Source organism: Alligator sinensis, unplaced genomic scaffold (genome assembly GCF_000455745.1).
Source record: "Alligator sinensis unplaced genomic scaffold, ASM45574v1 scaffold1023_1, whole genome shotgun sequence".
Taxonomy (NCBI): domain Eukaryota; kingdom Metazoa; phylum Chordata; order Crocodylia; family Alligatoridae; genus Alligator; species Alligator sinensis.
In genome coordinates, this window is record NW_005842373.1 from 33,782 (window position 1) to 45,221 (window position 11,440).

The 11,440-nt window shown below is 59.4% G+C and overlaps 2 protein-coding genes across 5 annotated transcripts in view; one reads left to right on the forward strand and one right to left on the reverse strand.

The window, feature by feature from the left end:
- The window catches only part of BCAP31 (B cell receptor associated protein 31), a 9,339-nt gene extending 3,047 nt beyond the window's left edge, over positions 1–6,292 (reverse strand). Inside the window, exons 1-6 of one of the 4 annotated variants that reach the window (XM_006029306.2) lie at positions 6,089–6,292; positions 4,891–5,001; positions 4,374–4,474; positions 3,650–3,797; positions 660–795; positions 342–465 (exon numbers count right to left, since the gene is read on the reverse strand). In XM_006029306.2, coding sequence (XP_006029368.2) covers positions 342–465; positions 660–795; positions 3,650–3,797; positions 4,374–4,474; positions 4,891–5,001; positions 6,089–6,273 — 805 coding nt within the window. In that variant the 5' untranslated portion in view covers positions 6,274–6,292. Of the gene's footprint in view, positions 1–341; positions 469–659; positions 796–3,649; positions 3,798–4,373; positions 4,475–4,890; positions 5,025–6,088 lie in introns of all 4 variants that reach the window. The other 3 variants (XM_006029307.3, XM_025210773.1, XM_025210774.1) reach the window with 3 other exon arrangements.
- Positions 6,293–6,606: 314 nt separating this feature from the next.
- Positions 6,607–11,440, forward strand: part of ABCD1 (ATP binding cassette subfamily D member 1) — a 6,584-nt gene continuing 1,750 nt past the window's right edge. The window contains exons 1-7 of the mRNA XM_025210782.1: positions 6,607–7,882; positions 9,168–9,348; positions 9,749–9,879; positions 10,003–10,183; positions 10,496–10,590; positions 10,787–10,932; positions 11,157–11,372. Coding sequence (XP_025066567.1) covers positions 6,638–7,882; positions 9,168–9,348; positions 9,749–9,879; positions 10,003–10,183; positions 10,496–10,590; positions 10,787–10,932; positions 11,157–11,372 — 2,195 coding nt within the window. The 5' untranslated portion in view covers positions 6,607–6,637. The remainder of the gene's footprint in view (positions 7,883–9,167; positions 9,349–9,748; positions 9,880–10,002; positions 10,184–10,495; positions 10,591–10,786; positions 10,933–11,156; positions 11,373–11,440) is intronic.

Genomic DNA, 11,440 nt, shown 5'->3' on the forward strand with positions numbered 1-11,440 from the left:
GGAAGGAGAGCGGGAATGGAAATGCAGCTGGCTCTGAGATGGGAGACAAGGGCTGGGTATAACAAGGACACTGCCATATGGCAGGCTCTGCGGTGGGACACAAGTTCTATGGGAGACCCAAGATGCAGTTGGGCTCTGGGGTGGGTGCTAGGGCTCTGCATGTAGGGTGCATGTGTAACAGGGCCCTGAGAGGCGGCTGGCTCTGGGGAGAAACCCACAAAGGCTGGTTCTATGGGGCTGCTGACATGCAGCGGGCTCTGGGGTGCGTGCCAGGGCTATGTATAACTGGGGCTAAGCTGCAGCTGACTCTGGGGTGCGCAGGCCCCATAGAATGGACTCACTGCGTTTGCTGGTTGCCAGCTCATCCTTGAGCTTCTGCACTTTGACCTTGAGAGTCTCATTCTCCTCCTGGGCCCCCACATCCTTGGGGGGCAGCTCAGCTACATCCACGCCGGCCAGCTTCAGCTGCTGTGGGTAGTTGCCAAGGGGGTGAGAACCCAGCCGTCTGGGTCCCACAGCCCCCACCCAAGCTGGAGAGGGCCCAGGCATCCTGGCTCCCATCCCCCTCCTCCCCCCAGCTAGAGAAAACCCAGGTGTCCAACCCCCTCTGGTGGTAGCCTGAAACAGTGCAGTCTTGTCCCATCTCCAGCCCCATCCACCTTCTTGAGACAGTCATTGTCCTCCATGTAGCGCTTGGCTGCTTCACTGGCCCCTTCCGCCTGTTTCCTGAAGGCCTCATTGGAGGCCTGGAGTGAGGCCTGCTGGGACAGCAGTGTCACCAAGCGCCGCAGTAGGCTGCAGAGAGACAAGGGTTAATGGGGGCTGGGTGGAGATGTTGGGGATAGCTGACTTTGAGGTGGGGCAGGAACTAAGTAGAACAGGGACCTCAGGATGCAGCTGGCTCTGGGGTGACACATTAAGGCCGTCTCTAAAGCAGGTGTGGGGAATTATTTTGGCTGGAGGGCTGCTTAGAGTTTTGGTGAGCTATGGAGGACTGCAAGGGTAGCCCCGCCCCTTGACATATGCCCTACCTCCTGGTTGCCACTTGGGACTGGAAGTCTCAGTCCTAACATCTAATCTTTGCCATCAGAAGTCCCTCCCCTTGCCCTGGAAGTATTCTTCTTCTTCTTTTTTTTTTTTTTTTGGGGGGGGGGTTTTTTTTTTTTTGGGGGGGGGGGGGAAGGGATTGCATACTAACAAACAAACAAACAAACATCTACTATAACTTATTTTAATTTTATTTAAAAATATTTTTGTCTCGATTTATGTGCGTTTGCATAGTGTCTCTAGGGCCAATTGCATAATAGCCCAAAATACCACCCCCACACATAATATACAAAAGTAAGACCATAAGGGGAAGGTATGTGGAAGTATGCGGTTGTGGTGGGTATGTGTGGGGGAGGTTGCAGGTGTGTGTGCAGGTATGGTGAGGGGTGAGAGTGCATATGGGAGCTGTGGGCAGGTATGTGGTTGGGGTGCAGGGTGTGTGCATGTGTGTGCGCTGGTGGGGTGGTCCTCAGAGTCCCCAGAGTGCAAGGCCCTGGATCTGCAGGGGATGGCAGAGAGTCAGGCCAGCCTTGCCCAGCTCCATAGTGCACAGCTCCCCATGATCTCACCCCAGTCTCAGGCTGAGGTGGCAGCAGCATGTGGGGCCAGCCCCACTTGGCCCCATAACCCTTGCCAGGGTGCAGCAGAGGGTGAATCCAGCCCACAGGCTGGATTTTGCCCATGCCTGCTCTAAGGGGGTGCCAAGGTGCAGCTGGCTCTGGGGTGGACACCAAGGACTAGGTATAACGTAGAGCACTGGAGCCGAGTAAAACTGACTCCAGGATGTGGCTGGCTCTGGGGTGGGACACAGTAAGGCTGGTTCTATGGGGATGCCGAGATGTTGCTAGGTCTGCAAAGGGGAAGGGCTGGGTATAACAGGAACCCTATGATGCAGCTGGCTCTGGGGCAGAACCCTTTAAAGCTAGTTCTTTGTGGATACTGAAAATGTGACTAGCTCTGGGGTGGGTTCCCTTGGCCCCTGCATGACCAGGAGCTGTCCCACAGCCCTACCAGGTGCCAGAACAATCAGCCAGTGTTGGGCTGGGTTCAGAGACCAGCAGGGGATTAGAGCCGGGCGTGCGGCCATGAGACACGGCCCAGCAAGAATCAAAGAAAGTGAGGGTTGGAAGGGACCTCAGAAGGTCATCAAGTCCAAACCCCTGCTCAAAGCAGGACCATCTTCAATTAGATCATCCCAGCCAAAGCTTTGTCTAGCTGAGTTTTGAAAAACTTCAAGGGATGGCACTTCCACCACCTCTCTGGGTAACCTGTTCCAGTGTTTTACTACCCTCGTGGTGAGAAAATTCTTCCCAATATCCAACCTAAACTTCCCTGGCTGGAACTGGAGACCATTGCTCATTGTTCTGTCATCTGCCATCACTGAGAACAGTCTAGCTCCATCCTCTTTCAGACCCCCCTTCAGGTAGTTGAAGGCTGCTATTAAATCTTCCCTCAGTCTTCTCTTCACTAAACTAAGTAAGCACAGATCCCCGAGTCTTTCCTAAGTCCTGTCTCCCAACCCCCTCACCATTTTTGTAGCCCTCCATTGGACTCTTTCATAGTTTCACAGTTGTTAGGTGCTGGAAGGGACCTTATGAATCATTGGGTTCAGCCCCCCCCCGCATGCACTTGGGCAGGAAAGACTGCTGGGATCAGATGACCCCAGCAAGATGGGCACTAAGTCCCTTTTTGAAGATTGCCAGGGTGTCTGTACCACCTCTGGGGGTAGCCTGTTCCAAACCCTCGGCACTCGACTTAAAGAAGTTTTTCTTTACATCCAGTCTGAAGTGATCTTCAATCAGTTTGTGCCCATTATTTCTTGTCCTTCCTGGGAGGCTTTGGTGAATAGATACTCCCCTAGGCCCTGATGTACACCCCTTATATATGTACAGGCTGTCCCAAGTCCTTTCAGCCTGGAGAAGAGCACTTCCAAGTCTTTCAACCTCTCCTCATATGACCCCATCTCTAGGCCTCTAATCATGTGCATGGCCTTCCTTTGGACTCTCTCAAGCTCCTCCACATCATTCCTGAAGTGTAGCACCCAGAACTGGATGCAGTACTCCAGCTGTGGTCTCACCAAGGCCAAGCAGAACTAACCAAGGCAGAGTAGAACAAATCTGCCCACATCCTTTCTGTAGTGGGGGGCCCAGACCTGAACACAGTACTCCAGATGTGGCCTCACCAGTGCTTAATAGAGGGGAATAATCCCTTCCCTTGATCTGCTGGCAACACTCCTACCAATGCAGCCCAGTATGCTGTTAGCCTTCTTGGCAACAAGGGTGCACTGCTGGCTCATATTCAGCTTACTGTCCACTATAACTCCCAGGCCCTTTCCTGCAAAGCTGTTGCTCAGCTAGTCAGCCCCCAACCTGTAGTGGTGCATGGGATTCTTCCATCCTAAATGCAGGACTTTGCACTTGTCATTGCTGAACTTCAAGAAGCTGAGGAGCTGCTGCCACTGCCCACCCTAGAGCCAGCCACAGCCTTGGGTGGTGCCAAGGTCAGTATTGAAATATACCCCCACCGAGCCCCTCACTTCCAACCCCCAGCCCCCAGCAGTGCCCCTCACTGCCCACCCCACCAGCACACTGGAGACACTCACAAAGAGAGCAGCAGAGCAAAGCCAGCCAGATAAAGGTTGCGCTGGGCACGGAAGAGCTTCATGTGCACGTGCTCCAGTGCTCCTGGGCTGTGCTGGAGAGAGACCTTCTCGGGCACCTCGTCATACTTGCGGATCTCCCGCACCGCATCTGGGGGGTGGTGGGGGGGCAGGTAAGGGGTTACCCCCCAGGGTGCATGCAAGGGATTAACCCCTCCAGAACTCCCAGACCCCCCTTGAATGCCCCACCAGGTGCCCCACCATGGGGAGATTCCAGGCCATTGGCCCTCAAAAAGGGTTAAGTTGCAGCCAAGGGCAGGGTTTGAAGGCAGGAGAAACCAGGCTCTGCCCTGCATGGGAGGGGGCAGGGCTAAGGTACCCCCTAAAACAGTGGTTCTCAACCTTTTCGGACTCGAGCCCCCTCCCCCAACTCCTGACCTGCACTTCCCAGCCCTGCTGGTGACCCTCACTCCCCAGCCCACAGCCCTCCACCCCTGCCTGTGCCTTTTACTCCCGACCTGTAGCACCTCACCCCCTGGTGGGAAGGTCCCCTGCTCTAGCCCAGCCCAGAGACTTAGGCCAGGAGAACACGATCCCAGCTCCGACATCCAACCCCTACTTCCTGCCTAGACCCAGACCTCTGGGACCCCACTGCTAGAAGACTACTAATAACTGCATGGTAACCCTACAAAAAGCACGTCTCCCATGACCTCACAGGACCACTTACCAATTAGAAGCAGAATGAGGATTACAATGAGAACGATGAAGAATGTGTTCCCATAGGTCACCACGGCCCTCACTAAGCGGGACCTGAAGATCTTCTGCCACCTAGGGGGAAGAGAAGGAGGGGGCTCAGGCCCAGATGCCTGGGTTCTCCAGAGCTAGAAGAGCAGCAGTGTGCCTCTGGATCACCCCACCCCTGCTCCAACCCGTGGACCCCTCTGAGAACCCAGGTATTTGGGCTTCCAACCCCTCCTGATCCTAGCTCCACTACCCAGCTAGGGAATGCAGCCCCACCCTGCTTTAACCCCCCTCCCCCCCCCAGCCCCAAGAGAACCCAGATGTTCAGGGTCCCAGTCCCATCGCCCAGGCCCACTACCTACATCCAGGAAACCCAGGTGTCTGGGTTCTTACCCCTAGGCTCCTTTCCCCACACAGAGAACCCCAGCTCCCAGCCCTGCCCCCCCTGACCCATACCACCCCCAGAGAACCCAGGTGTGGGGGAGGGGGGGTGGGAATCTCACCTGGTTGCAGAGATGAAGGGAACACAGAGCAGCAGCACGGCAAAGACCTCAGCATAGAGGAAGGTGGCCACAGCAGTCCACTGCAGGCTCATAGCGGTGCTGGAAGGGGTTCTGGGGGGGCAGCACTAGCCCCCCATATTAGCCAGAAGGCCAGGGACACCCTCAGGCTCCCAGCCTCCCCCCTCCCTGCAGAGAACCCAGGAGTCTGGGTACAGAGTCTACCTCAATCCTCCCAGGCAGAAATCAGACACCTGGGTTCCCACCCTGGGTCCAGAATTTTGGGGGGGGGGGGGGGGGGGGGGGGAGGGGGGTGGGGGGAAGAGGGAGAAGAGTTGGGGTGCTAGCTCCAGCTTAAGGGAGGGGGGACTTGGAGGACTCAGGGTAGCCAGGCCCCACCATCCTGGGATGCTCCCCTGCCTCTCACCCAAGTCTTCTGATGTGGCAGGGGCCTCCCCTCCATGCAGCACCTCCCCCCACAGCTCATTATCTAGCAGCCCCTGGACCAATACAACCCCACATGACAGGCCCCCCACTGCAACACCCCCTGCTTACTCACTATCTGGCAGCCCCTACCCCATACACCCCTCTGAATGGCTCACTGTTTATGACTCCCCCAAGACTTGGGGGCTGGCAGCCACCATCGCTGTAGTACCCACCCCCAGCTGTCCCAACAGCTCACTGCATGGCAGCCTCTGCCCCACTGGAAGTCCTGAATGGCTCATTTCAGAGCAGCCCTCATTATGCAGCAACTGCCTATGGCTCAGTATCGCAGCACCGCCTCATGGCTCAGGAGCTTTCTCTCTGGCAACCCCTACCCCACTGCAACCCCTCAGAGCAGGGGCAGGCAATTATTTTGGGCAGAGGGTCACTTACTGTTTTGGCGAGCCATCAAGGGCCACATGACAGGCAGCCAGGGGCAGACAAATATTAATTTTCTAAAATTTTTAGGGGCCATGTGGGCCAGACAGAAAAGCCTGGCAGGCCGCATTTTGCCAGCCCCTGCCCCAGAGGCTCAACCAGTCAGCAGGCTCTCCCACGGTTGAGTGTGTGGCAGCCCCCCCCCCAAACACCTGTCAATGAGGCGGGACTCAGCCCCCTGCAAGCCCCCCCAGCCCGAGGCTTACTATGGGGCAGCCCCGAGGGCTCAGAACCCAGTAACAGCAGACCCCTGCCCAGCCCGCCGCGCAGCACCACTCACCCAGCAGGATCCCCAACAGCATCAACAACCTCCACACCGGGCCACGCCCCCCCGCCCGGAAATAGGAAGTGGAGAGAAGCCCCGCCCCCACCAGCCACCAATGCTACTAGAAGCGCTGTCGTCATCCCGCCGGAAGCACCACCTCTACCGGAAGCACTTAAATGAAGCGGCAGTAAGGTCACCATGACACCTATGGAGGCGGAAGTGACCTCACAGCCGCACCTTGTGCTCTTTTACTCCCCACCCCGCGCCACGTTTTCCCGGGGGTGGGACTCTGACGTCAGACTTCTGGATCCTCGGGCAAAGTTTCCCCACAGACGGAAACCTACGAGGCTCAATCCAGAGTCACTCCGCGTTATCCCGCCCCCCCTTTCCGTTTTCGGTTGTATTGGGGCGCAAATCCGGAGTCGCTCCAAATCCGGTGGGTGGGGACGGGAACATATTTTCCCCGCAAGTCTTGAACCGCCGATCCCGGAGGCTTCGACGCCTCCCGCGGAGCCGTAGCGCCTTTAGAAAAGCCGCGTCTCTGTGGTCCGGGTCGGTGTCTCTATGGTTGAAGGGAGCGTCTCTGTGGTCAGCAGGGGCGGGGAGGCCGCAGGGCCCTCCCTTCTGCTCCCCCGCCCCCGTGGCCCGGGGGCAGGGCATTGTGGGATAAGGGTGGAACCGGCAGGCCCTGACAGCTCAGTACGCGCCCTACGGGGTAGTAGCCAGCATAGGGTGAGAGCCCGGGGCCCTCCTGCCATGGCACCTGCCATGCCCCGGGCTCGGCTCCAGCTCGCATCTACAGGGGCTGCTGTGGCCTTAGCCACCACCGCTGCAGCTGTGGCCACTTGGCGCCTATGCCACCACCGGCGCGCTGGGGAGCCCCCTGGTGGCTGGGAGGATTTTCGGTGTGGCCAGAAGAGACCCCCTGGTGGTTTGGAAGACTCCAGGTCTAGCCAGACACCCCCTGGTGGCCAAGAGGTGACCCCTGCTGCCCAGGGGATGCCCCCCGCTGGCTGGGAGGACTCCAGCGGCAACCAGGAAACACCCCCTGGTGGCCCAGAGGACCCCTTGCCCTCGTGGCCCTCAGAGCGGAAGGGCCCGGCAGCTGTGGATGCGGTCTTTGGGCGACGTCTGAGGCGCCTCCTGGCACTGGCCCTGTCAGGCCCCCTGAGCCCTGAGGCTGGGCTCCTGGCTCAGCACACGGCTGCTCTGGCCAGCCGCAGCTTCCTCTCGCTCTATGTTGCCCAACTCGACGGGCGCTTGGCCCGGGCTGTGGTGCGACGCCGTGGCCGCCGCTTTGCCAGCCTCCTCGTGCGGTGGCTGCTCTTAGCCTTGCCAGCTACAGGTGTCAACAGTGCATTGCGCTATTTAGAAGGGCGGCTGGCCTTGGGACTACGAGGCCGGTTGGTAGCCCAGGCTTACACCCTCTACTTCCAGGGTCAGGCATACTACCGGGCTAGCCACATGGATGGGCGACTGGCGGCCCCTGAGCAGGCACTGACAGATGATGTGGCAGCCTGGGCGGGGGCTGTGGCCCGGCTCTACTCCAACCTGACCAAGCCGGTGCTGGATGTGGCTGTGATTATGGTGGCCTTGCTTGGGGCAGCGCAAGCACGGGGGGTTGGAGCAGCTGGGCCGGCAGCACTGGCTGGTCTGGTGGTGGGAGCCACAGCTTGGTTGCTCCAGGCCTGTGCCCCCGGCTTTGGGGAGCTGGTGGCTGAAGAGGCGAGGCGCTGCGGACAGCTGCGGGGCCTCCACGCTCGCCTGGCTGCCCATGCTGAAGAGGTTGCCTTCTACGGGGGTCACCAGGTAGGTGGGGGGGAGGAACTACAACACCAGGCTTCTTTTAGGGGTGGGAAGGGAAACCAGAACACCTGGGTTCTTTGCGGGGGGGCAGCTGGTGGGGAGTGAGGACCCTGGGGTTCTTTGGGAGGGCTGGAGGGAGCAAAGACTCTTGGGTTTTGTGGGGGGAGAAGAGCTAGGACACCTGGGTTCTTGGAGGCGGGGGCAAGGGGGAACCAGGACTCTTGGTTTCTTTTCTTGCAGTTGGGTGGGAGGGTGGTGAGAGCCAAGGCACTTGGTCCTTGCAGGGTGTGGGGGTGAGGGCAGGGTCTGAGAGGGCACCTGGGTTCTTTAGTGGGTGGGGGGAGTGGGGAGCAGAGCCTGGACTTCTGGGTCTTCAGACCAGAGGACTCAGGCAGGGTGGGGAGAGTTGGAAATAAATGTGGAAGGAAGCTGGGAGCCTGGATGCCTGGGTTTCTGGGCCACAAAGAGGGGCTGGGGCAGGGGGTTGAGAGCAGGGCTGGGAGAGGATGCCCAGATGCCTGGGTCCTCTCCTGGCTTGGGAGAGGGGGTCAGATGGGAGCAATGTCCCTTGTCTGTCTGTCTGTCTTGTTTACCTCCTGTGTCTGCTGGGGCCAGGGAAGGAAGGCCATGACCTGGGGGGACCAGAGCTCCACCCCACCACCACATGACCCTGTCCTGACCCCAGTGCCTGCCTTTTTGGGGGAGGAACAGGCTGGGGGTCACAGCATAGGGGCTTGGTTGCCCAGACAACTGAGCTCCATAGGAGAGGAGCTGGGGGGCTTGGACACCCGGTTTGTCTGGACAGAAAACATGGCCTAGGGTGAAAGCCTGGGTGCCTGGATTCACTAGCTGGGGAGCGGGGGCCAGGAGGTCACTGCAGGGGGCTGGGTGTCCAGATGCCTGGGTTCTCTGGGGATGGGAGCAGGGGTAGGCTGGGAGCCTAGACTCCTGGGTTCCCTAGGAGAAGACTTTGGGGGGTGGGGGCTGAGAGAAGGTGGGGCTGGGATCCTGGAACCCTGGGGTTCTCTAGGTGGGGAGTGGGAAGTCATGCAAGTGGGGCTGGGAACCCAGATGCCTGGATTCCTTGGAAGGGGAGTGGGGGCTGGGCGGTGGGAGCAGGCAACGGTTGGACACCCGGACTCCTGGGTTCCCTAGGAAAGAGGGGGGCGGGGGGGTCAAGGTGCTCAGACAGCTGGGTTATCTGGGTACAGAGTGTGGCTTAAGGGTGTGGGCCTGGACACCCGGGTCCCCTGAGCCCTGCCCTGCTCTGCTCTGGGCTGTGGCACAGGTGGAACAGGCAGTGCTGGTGCGGGCCTACACAGCTCTGGCTGGGCAGCTGGAGCAGACGTTGCGGGCTCGGCTAGGCTATGTGATGCTGGAGCAGCTGCTGCTCAAGTACGTCTGGAGCATGGCTGGGCTGCTTATGGTGGGGCTGCCCCTACTGCGTGGTCCCCCTATGCCCTTCCACGGTGAGCACTGGGAGGGTCTGCATGGGAATTGGAAGGGACTGGGAGGTGGTCAGGGAGTCCTGGGTGGGGACTGGGAAGGTGGAAGGCTGCTGGGAAGGGCTGGAAAGAAAGTGTGGGGAGGAGCGGGAAGAGTCAGAGGGAACTGGGAGGAGCTAAATGGAAACTAGGGGCTAATGGGAGGTTGTCTGGAGGGACTTTTGGAGGGATGGAGAAGTACTAGGGGGTGGTGGGAACTGGGAGTGGCTGGAAAAGGTAGAGAGTGACTAGGAGTGACCTGGGGGCTAGTGGGAAGGGACTGGAGGGAAACTGGATGCTACTGGGAAGGCTGGGAGGAGGTCTGGGAGGGCTCCAGAAATCCTGGAGCAGGGGTTCTGGAGCAGTTCTGACTCTGCTCCCCCAGGCCTTGGCGGGGCAGTGGTGGTGGATGAGGGGGCAGGTGTTGGGGAGCGAACAGAGGCCTTCACCACTGCCCGGAGCCTCCTGCTGGCAGCTGCTGATGCTGTGGAGAGAGTACTTTCCTCCTACAAGGAGGTTAGTGCAGGGTGAGGCTGGGATCCCAGACACCTGGGTTCCCTGGGCAGGGAGAGGTAGGAGCAGGGGAGCTCGGATGCCCGCATCCCCACCCTCTCCCTTCCCCTTCGCCCCATCTCCCAGGTGACGGAATTGGCTGGATACACTGCCCGGGTCTACGAGATGTTCCACATCTTTGAAGACGTGGCACAAGGCCGGATACAGCGCCCAGGGGATGCTGAGGGGGGTGGGGCCGAAGCAAGGACAGAGCTACCCCCTGTCCTCCGCCATGGGCTGCGCCTCCACGGGCCCCTCCAAATCCGAGGTGAGACCCCCCCATACCCCACATACACTTTCCAAGTATGGTGGCAGTCATTTTTTAGGGGGTCTACCAAAATGGTGCCATAAAACTAGTCCCTGCCTGAGGTTCAGTCATTCCCTAGTGGCTCCTCAGGGAAGTGCAACTCTTTGTCACTGGCCCCATAGCCCTAGCCCTTTGTGGCACCTGTGGCAACCTGTGACTTCATGACTCTGTGTAGTCCCTTGTGACTCCCCGCCCTGATCCCTTATGACCTGTATGATCCTTTCTGGCTCCCTGTGACATCCTGGGACCCCTGACTTCCCTGTGACCTCCCAGGCCAGGTCGTGGACGTGGAAAACGGCATCGTGTGTGAGAACATCCCCATCATCACTCCCACTGGGGAGGTGGTGGTGCCTAGCCTGAGCCTGCGGGTGAGGGGGCTCTGGATTTGGGAGTGAGGGGTACCATTGTGGGGGTGTGGGTCAGGAGTGAGGGACACTGTAGGGCCATGGTGGGCTATGGGTTGGAAGTAAAGGGGGGTCCATGGGTTGGCAGAGAGGCACTATGGAGGTGTGGGTTGGGAGTGAGGAGCACCATCGGGGTCTCACTGGAGGTCTCCCCCACCAGGTAGAGGAGGGCACCCACCTGCTGATCACAGGCCCCAACGGCTGTGGGAAAAGCTCCCTGTTCCGGGTGCTGGGGGGACTCTGGCCTGTCTACAGTGGTGTCCTCTACAAGCCACCCCCGCACCGCATGTTCTACATCCCCCAGCGGTGCGCCCAGATGCCTGGGTTCCTGGGTGGGGGGAGGGGGGGCTGGGGGGGAGCATGGGAGGGCCCTGGATGCCTGGATTCTCTCAGCTGGACTCTGGGGAGTGAATAGGGCTTGGGAGCAGCCCTGGATGCCTGGTTCTTTCTCAGTTGGGTTGGTAGTGGGGGACCAAAGGGGGGCTGCCTAGGCAGCTGGGCCCCCCCACCTCATGGCTACCCCATCCCAGGCCCTACATGTCAGTGGGGTCGCTGCGGGACCAGGTGATCTACCCTGACACTGTGGCTGACCTGGTGCGCAAGGGGCTGTGTGATGCCGATCTAGAACAAATCCTCGACCTAGTCAGCCTCACCTACCTAATACAACGTGAAGGAGGTAGGGGTGGGGCTATAAATTTGGAGGTGGGGAGTGGGTGTAGAAGGAGCATAGAAAGGGCTTGGGGGCAGGGCCAAATGGTGGGGGAGGAGCATGGAGGGGGTTGGGGGAAAGGGATGGAAGCAGACCCAGAGATAG